At 39.9% G+C, this 8797-nt stretch overlaps 1 protein-coding gene across 4 annotated transcripts; it reads left to right on the top strand.

Annotated features, from left to right (window-relative positions):
* Positions 1-2054: 2054 nt before the first annotated feature.
* LOC148022681 (uncharacterized) lies at positions 2055-5303 on the top strand. Of its 4 annotated transcripts, none has more exons than XM_087695625.1 (8): positions 2055-2561; positions 2672-3114; positions 3372-3583; positions 3742-4003; positions 4206-4313; positions 4408-4607; positions 4784-4898; positions 5086-5303. In XM_087695625.1, the coding sequence occupies exons 2-7, from the start codon at positions 2749-2751 to the stop codon at positions 4887-4889; spliced, it is 1254 nt and encodes a 417-aa protein (XP_087551751.1). In that variant the 5' UTR covers positions 2055-2561; positions 2672-2748; the 3' UTR covers positions 4890-4898; positions 5086-5303. The 4 variants fall into 4 exon arrangements, with proteins under 4 accessions (XP_087551751.1, XP_087551749.1, XP_087551748.1 ...); XM_087695623.1 differs by having other exon boundaries at positions 4784-4931; XM_087695622.1 differs by having other exon boundaries at positions 4784-5303.
* Positions 5304-8797: the final 3494 nt, after the last annotated feature.

The raw sequence follows: 8797 nt of genomic DNA, 5'->3' as shown, positions 1-8797 counted from the left end.
AGTACTCTATTGGAAACCTATTTTCACTGGTACTTGATTGGAAACCTATTTTCACATGGTGTGTTTGTGTAAGTTTGGGATTCAACAAGTACTAGTACATGAACAATTACTTGAGCATCAGACAATTGTGTTTATGAGAGAGTTGTGTAGGCTCATAGTTTTAGGAAACAACCTTGGTGGATCTTATGGGATACACAAAGGAGAGGAAAATCCAAATTGAGTTAATAGGTGGGTGCTAAACTCAATAACAATTGACCACATCAATTGCAACTGACTTAAGTGAACTAAGTAAATGGAGCTACTCAATTCACTTCATTGATGTGGGGTTCAAGTTGACATGACCCATTGACATCATGACTTTGATGATTGCCTCCTTGTTATGCATGCCATGGCTCTATGTTTGCTATTCACAAGCCTTGGGGATGGATGGGCAAGTGCACACATAAGTTTGTGAGAGTGTAATAATGTGATTGATTGCCATATAGGCAAAATTAGTGTTCATAAAAAACTTTTGTTTGGAGGCAAAAAACCTTCAACCTTAACAATGAGTAAGTTTTTCCTAGGATAATTAAAACAATCGCACATCTTAAGATTTAAAAAATCTTATTTGCAAAGATTTCAAGGTTTTTTCAAATTTAACAATTCACTTCAACACTAAATCTCGATTGTTCCTTGAAGAGATAGGGGGTTGTTTTCGCTAATATAAGAAGGAATATTTGAAAGGATGATTGCCGATTAATAATCATGGTCACAAGGTAGAAATGCATTATAAGAAAAAGATGCACTCTCTCTCTCTCTCTCTCTCTCTCTCTCTCTCTCGGTAATAATCAATGGCTACCCTAACGGTAAGCCACTTGTTTTATTAGGTTGGTTACACACCAAGACGGATGCCCATTTTGTAAGCTTTAACCAATTAAAACACTTATTTAAGGGTTGGGCGTCCACAGTCCTTTACACACCAGAGAGGACATGACCTGTTGTTTACCTACTAAAAACATGTGAACTCCCCGCCCACTTTGTAAAGTGGTGGACAAGGGTGCACTTTTTGCTTTTGCGACTAATAAAAAAATTTATAAGTTTATTATTTTTCATTTTTTTACAAATTTTGTCTATTTGGTATGTAATGGTATGATGCCCATGTCCGCGCCCAGTTTCAAAAAGAGCATGCCCACACTTTATCCATCACTTGGAGTGTAAATAACTAGCCTACAAACTGTGTCTATTTGGTATGTAATGGTATGACGCCCATGTCCTTGCCTAGTTTCAAAAAGTGCATGCTCACACTCTGGGCCGAGGCTAGCCATCCATCACTTGGAGTGTATCCAGCCTTAATCTAGTGACTCGGGTTCAAATCTCCCTTCTCCCTTAATGAAGGTGTGGAATGTAGGAGTTGAACCCAATACCTTATGGACACCACATGTTTAACTTAACCAATTGAACTACACTTGTTTGGTCATGCTCTCTATGCATAGGAGTTGAACCCAAGACCTTTCGATCACCACGAGTTGAACTTAGACCGGTTACACACCAAATAAGGGATGTCCACTTTGTAAGCTTTAACCCATCAAAACACTTATTTAAGGGTTGGATGTCCGCAGTCTTTTACACATTGGAGAGGACATGACCTGTTGTTTACCTGTTAAATATGTGAACTCCCCGCCCACTTTTGGACGCGGAGTCTCCCTCGCCTACTTTGTAAAGTGGCGGACAAGGGTGCACTTTTTGCATTTGCAACCAATAAAATATATATAAGTTTATAAATTTTTAAATTTTTTTTTACAGACTGTGTCCATTTGATGTGTAAAAGTTTGACGCCCATGTCCGTGCCCAATTTCAAAAAGTGCACACCCACACTTTGGGCGGGTGTTGACCGTCCATTACTTGGTATGTAACCAGCCTTACCAAGAGAGCTACACTATTTGGTCATAGGTGCTCTTTCTCTCTCTCAACAGCCTAGAATCTAGATATTCAAACTTTAGGCCCATGGACGTGTACCCACTCGAAGGATCTCTCTCTCTCTCTCATAGCCTTGAATATGGCCAAATTCGAAGCAAAACCAATGGGCTTTAGGCCCATGGACTGCTGCTAGCCAAAAGATCTCTCTCTCTCTCTCTCTCTCTCTCTCTCTCATAGCCTAGATATGGCGGTAAGGGTCTCCAGTGATCCCTCGACTCTGCCGCTGTCTCGATGCCTCCTCCTCCTCCTCCTCCTCCTTCTTCTGCTTGACGACAACAGGGTATTATTCTCTGTTCCTGTCATTGTAAAACTGTTCCTGTCGGCCCCCCTATTTCCGAGACTCCATAATCCTACCTTCCCTCCTACTTCCTTCCAACTTGCAATTCTCTTTTCTTCTGCCTTTCTTCCAAGCTTGACATGTAGTGTCCTCCAATCTTCCCCTCTCCTCAATCAGGAAGCTTCCAGTATCTATGTGCCAACAGGGCTTCATTTTCCTCTCTCATATCAGTATGTATGTGCCGTCATGGCCTCCTATACTTGCCCCTTCCCGACTGATGGCGCTCGTCTCGCCTTGAAGAAGATTGGATTCTGGCGTTGGATCACAGGTACAGCTTGATGTGCAGGGAATGGGAGGGCTAGCCATCAGTTTTAGGATTAATTGCGGTGAATAAGATTGGATTCTGACTTTGGATCACAGATACCGCTTGATTTGCAGGGCTGGCAGGGCTACCAATGAGTTTTAGGTGTTAATTGTCTCCTGCCCCTTTTCATCTGAGTCACTCGCTGACAATTATGCTTGCTAAGCCTGTGTGGGCAGGCGATGCCGCCTCTTGTGAGCTCAAAGATGCTGTCTTGTGTGAGCTCAAAGGGCACCTTGTGCGCATCGCCCTTTGTGCATCTAATCTTCGGCCATGCTCAGAGAGCAGCAGTCAGAGACGGCCTCAGCAAAGACTCTGGGATGTGTTCTTAAGCAACTCATCATTCATCTCCCACAGACACTGCAATGAAGCCCTGCTTCACTTCACAGCGCATGATTCAGACCGGAGAGTTGTTGGCATTGGGCGTTGTTGTAAGGCTACGGATGGCTTTCTCGAGGGTGCAGATGGAGAGGTCACTGCCAGTGATTGTGTGGATCTAGGCGATGGCATCCATAACAGGGTATAGATTCGCTTCTTCGACAGTGATATTCAATCTAATTTGGGCTTTCTCATATTGTTTAAATCTTTCAGCATATATTATCAAGCTACTAAAATTCATACCTCATAAACACATGCTGTGCTCCTGTCATTTTTCCTCCTATGCGTGGTTAGTGGTTGAAGGCTGAATTGTTCAGCAATGTCCTTTGACTTGTGTATATGTGTTCACACTCTGTGTCAGCTTAATCAGTGTTGACATAGTTTGGTTCACCCAAGCAGGAACAGCATTCAGTGCTTTGGAATCTGGTTCAAGAGATAGAGCCCTTGGATGCCTCACGTGTCAGTGAAGGCGTATCCAATGACAGTAAGGATGCTATGAAGAGGACTATTTCGGGCATGCTAGGCCTGCTTCCATCTGATCAATTTGAAGTTATTATTCGGACTAAACAAGAGGAACTTGAAAAGCTCTTGACTTCTTCAGTCATGACAGGGTACTAGTTTAGCTTTTGTTGCTTGTATAATTTCAATGTAAATGAGTAGGTATTCAACATGTAGAAGATCAAGCTTCTGCTTGAAGTTAGCCTCATGAGCGGTTACCTGAAACACAGACTATTGGACTTTCGATTGAAGTTGGGGCCTCATGATACAGGTACACATTGCGAAATGCTGAGTACAGAGTTTGCTTGCAAAGAAGCTTGGGGCTTCCAGAAGCCGGGTGTGAGTTAGGCACATTGCAGGGCTGCAAGAAAAAGATTGGTGAGAATGCAGAGGAACTGCAGGATGCGATTTTAATGGATGAGGACTTCATCCAGGAGCTGTTTGACGAGAATTGGTCACCTGAATGTGATATATCACCTGGACTTGAGCAATACATCAACCAACTGGAATCAAAACTTTTTGCTGCAATGGAGGTAATGACCTAACTTCTACAGGTTCCAGCTTTATTGGCATTCCAAAAGCATTTGAGATGTTGATGCTTTTGGGATGTTGGAATGTAAAACTTTCCTTCAGCAAGGTTGTTATAGGACCAGTTCATAAAATTGCTCATCATCAGTTTGATGTCTAATACTGTACCTTAGCTCTACTGAATTCCCTTATATCTCCTGATCATAGGAACTACAATCATACAAGCAGAAGACCGACTCATTAGATATGAGTACCATCGTTAGGGCGGAAAAGAATGATTTGCTTGACTACCTAAGGTCACTTGATGCAGAGAAGGTGGGGTTTGCGATATGGATGATATCTGTCTTCATAGAGGAAATCATCTGCTGCTGACAAAACATGGTCACTTACTGTTAACAGTTTGCTGCAGGTGTCTGAATTATCATGCCCTTCTTCATCTGAGGTAGAAGAAATAGTTAGACATGTTGTTAGCAGATGCCTTCAGGTTATATCAGCTACAAGTTACACTGTTCAGTTTGAATGCAATTCTGCAAGAAGTATACGTGAGCATGAGGATGGCCAAGCTACTCTTACAATTAATCGAGATCACCTGGCTAGACTTCTTTTCTGGTTTGATATCTTATGTATATGTTGAAATGCTATGTTTTGAAGATAGTGATTCTTTACTTGCTGCCACATAAAAAATTCAGGTTTATTTTCAGTGAGATAAATGCTAGCATTGTTTTTGGTTGTGCTTCTTAGGTAGCTGTTGCATTGACTGCCAACGTCATTGACCTTGTGTGCAGGTGCATGCTTTTCGGGCATTATTTGAGGGGCTTGGATTACCGGTTGGAGTTGAGCCACACTCTCAGGTTATGTGAAGATGTTAATAGTACAGGAAGCAGTGGCTGAGGATCCCTGGTGGGTGCATTTTTAGTCTGAACGTTTTGCGAGGTTATTGAACTGGACTTTCTGTTTCTTCTTTGGGAGCAGAAGTTAACTTATTTTGTTGTGCATTCTCTACTTCGTTCTATAGCTATAGGAAAAATCAATTGTAGCAGCTGCTTAAGTGGTTGCTAGATGCCTGATCCAGTGGTATTTTTGGCAGGCAACTGCATCATGGAAAAGAGGTACAACTCCCTAGTTGGTGGTACTGTTGGTTTACCTTCTTTCGCTACTAATCATTGCTTCCTTTAATAGCTGGAATCTGTACGTTCGGGCTTGCCAAATGGGCATGCACCCATCTAGTGTCATTTGTGCATTCAAATAAGATGTTGTACAGGAGGCTGATTTTAATTGTAAAAAAAAAAAGTTTTGTTTTGTGTCATAACTGGTAACTTCGTTTTAGTACTGTAAATATAGTTTTTTGTTATTAAAATAGCCTTGCAAAATTTCCAGTGTTCTGGTTGTGTTTATGGCTCCTATATCTTGTCACCAGCTCTCTTCAAACAAAATAGGCCTTAAAAAAACCCATGTAAATATCTGCAAGCCAATATAGTGAATTTGCTAGCTTTGCAGTGATCTCTAGGTAGAGTTCTAGTTTGATCTTTTTGAAATCATTGACAGTTTGCTAGGGATCAAGTTCGAGTTCAATCTTTTTGAAATCATTGAGGGTTTGTTAGGGATTGAGTTCTGGTAGTTCGTTTTTGTAAGGGCCATGACATGAGTGTAGCTTTACTTGGGACTTCTTAGGTTCAAAATCAGGCCATTCTAGGCTTCATTTGCATTTGGTAAGGCTTTCAGTGCTCTATGAAGAGACATCGCTGATGGTATTCTCCTGAATCATTATAACTTGGTTATCCCAGTTCTGCTTGTTGGGATGCCTATCAAATGTGGCATGTGTACCTTGCCTACAAAAATGTCATTTTGATTTTCACTTTCTTAGTTGCTTACTGTGGTGTCCAATACACTCTAGCCTCTTAGTCTGAGCTTATCTATGGAGAGGTCTTGGTTGAGGATGGAGAGCTCAAATTCTCAGATTTGGTAGAGTCAGACTGGGTTAACCTACACTTTATCAATTCGGTGGTGTCTGATGTGTCAGGAACATGGGTACCTTGGACCGTAGTCTTTTAGTCATTCTACATCTTAGATGAAGATACTTGTGTCTTATTACAGAATTGACAGGGTGGGCATGAAGTGCTAACTTTTCATCTAAATAGGGTACTAGATATCTATGTGTGGTTGTAAGGTTGAAGATTAAAGAAATAGGCCAAAGACTTCTTTATCATGGATGAAAGATCATCCGGTAATAACCAAAGGTTTATGCATATATAAGAATGAGTATTAGACCCACGAAGACAAATGGGCTAGGTGCGAGTTTGGGCTTGGTGTGAATTGGGCTGGGTTCTCTCATGAGAGTACCCAGCAGACCTTTAGACAGAGACAAGCTGCAAGTGATTCTTCTGCCATTTGGTCTATACGACTAACTGGTGATCCAAGGAACAATTCTGTACGATTGATTTCAAGCCTGAATGAACTCCACAACTACATGCAGTACTCTTACAAGGTATCAATGAAGTAATCGCTTTCACATGGCAACATCGCCAAAGCACAAAAAGGCAAGAGTTTACAGCAGATGAAATTGCAACCACAGCATGAACCTTCCCAAGATTCAAGCACAAGTAAATTTTCTTAATGTACATCTTTTAGGATACATCCTCATGAGGTTCAAGCACAATCCATGGTTTTGAATGCTTTAAGACTTTTCTGTACAGTTGCAGTAACAAAAACCTTAATGCTAAGCGGAAGACATCCCCTTAATAGCTCTGCTGATTCAACAGTTGCGACCTTAAATGATGCTTAAACCTAAAATCCATACCTCCAAGCAATACAACCAAAGATCAACATTCAACTACACTCAACAAAGGCTATTGTTTCATGATAAACAACCCCAATTTTAAATGTAGTGGTCAATGAAGAAAGAAGATGCTGTTGTTTCATGATAAACAATCCCAATGTTAAATGTACTGATCAATAAAGAAAGAAGTTGCCAATCAACAAGTATATATGGTTTGGGAGAGAACTCTGCTCATTCATCTGTTACAACCTTAAATGAGAGCAAGCCTGAAATCCAAACATCCAAGTAATACAATCAAATATCTCAATTGACATTGGTCAAAGACTATGTTTTCATGACAAACGATCCCAATCTTTGGTTTAGTGGTTGTAAAAGAAATAAGCTACCTATGAGTATGCATATGTGGGGTTTTCGTGGAGAGAGAGAGAGAGAGAGAGAGAGATTATACAATATGTGTGGGGAAGAAGTGAGGGAGTGTATTGCATAGCAAGTTTGCTTCCCTCATGAAGCTACTTTGCAATAGCTTTGTGCTATCAACAAGAGAGAGAGCCATGTCGAGCTGTGACATGGGCATTGATGCTTTGCAAGGACAACTTTAGAGGTCAAATTGCGGCATTGTGGGCAACCATTTGCAAGCAAGTTAAACATTTTTCCAAAACTCTTATCTTGGCTCAAGGTAAGACACCCATAGTAAAGTTCTAGCACTATCTAGTGTCCTAGACTCATAATGATTAACCTACAAGCACTAAATTGATAAGAGGAGACTTTCATTATTTGGAAGGAATAGATTGCATAGTTTATGCATTCTATTGGAATCAACATTTGGAATTTGATGCAATGGGGTCAAACAAACATTTTTGTATACGTGCACATGATCTCATGTTCAAGTGAGCTATGCACTTTCATTGATTCACCACCTAAGGCGTTAGAACTATGCACTTTCATTGATTCGCCACCTAAGGCATTAGAACAATGACTTGAGAGTACACCACATACATGTATCCAACCACAAGTCAAAGCACACAATAAGGTAGAAACAAGGGCTCAATTGTATGATGTGAGGTAGAATAGAGGCATGGAGTATCTAGATGCTAAATTTTAGAGAAGTGGGCATACATCACAAAATACATTTATTGGTTCTCTATTAAGAAATAATGATGTTCAATGGCTTCTTATTTCTACCAATGGATACAATGCACCATCCCTTCTTTTAGGTGGAGAATCACTTGGAAGCTCTCTCTATGTTGACACTTGAAAGGGATGCGTCTTTCCATACTTTCTCATCAAATTGACCACCCATTATAAACTCTCATATTCAAATAAACATTTGTGCTAAAATTGGCCACACTCGCTCGATACATTCACACATATAAGCCAAAAAATCCACATTATATAAATCTTACAATTAACACTATGTTGGTCTTTTTTCTTCTTCTAACTTAGAAGTTTTCGTTTATAGAAAAGAGTTGTAGGATTTAAGTATCTTGGGCTTTCCCAACTCCATGAAAAGAATAAATTAATTACTATAAAAACATATTTTGGACCATGTTTAGGTCTTTTTGGTCCTTGTCAAATGTCCCATATGTTTGGATTCTCTTTTAGGTGATGGTTTTCTTACTAAGTTAGTAGGTGTAACATCAATAACAATCAAGTTTTTGCCTTGACACTTGCCAAATGTATTAGTTGTAGGGTTCTTTGTTGCTTCTTTGGTATGGATGTAAGTGACAATTGGACACTTCATCTACTAGACTTGGCAAGGAAACTCCCAAGGAGTGCAATTTGATATATAAGCTGGTTCATGTATTCTAATATAAATTTGTTCTACGTTCTTTAACAAAATTTATAGTCTACTTGTGCTTCTCATGTGTGAGGTTATATGTATATATACATATATGTACAAAGTAGTTTGAAGCATTTAAATTGTAAGACTAATATACATTTTTTGACTTTTAATACAACATTCAAGAAATCAAAGGCATAAAAGAATGATAAAATGATAAACCTTAAACTTATATTATAAACT

This window comes from Lygodium microphyllum, chromosome 16, assembly GCF_053477565.2.
Source record: "Lygodium microphyllum isolate KBCC chromosome 16, Lygodium_microphyllum_v1.1.10, whole genome shotgun sequence".
NCBI lineage: Eukaryota > Viridiplantae > Streptophyta > Polypodiopsida > Schizaeales > Lygodiaceae > Lygodium > Lygodium microphyllum.
The sequence above is the reverse complement of the archived record's forward strand: the minus strand, read 5'-3'. Positions and strand labels throughout refer to the sequence as shown.

Excerpts from the sequence above, each read along its gene's own strand:
- LOC148022681 (XM_087695625.1), top strand. The coding sequence starts at position 2,749 with ATGCTTGCTAAGCCTGTGTGGGCAGGCGATGCCGCCTCTTGTGAGCTC. Across the intron at positions 4,004-4,205 it reads AACTTTTTGCTGCAATGGAG|GAACTACAATCATACAAGCA; the intron begins GTAATGACCTAA and ends TCCTGATCATAG. Across the intron at positions 4,314-4,407 it reads GGTCACTTGATGCAGAGAAG|GTGTCTGAATTATCATGCCC; the intron begins GTGGGGTTTGCG and ends AGTTTGCTGCAG.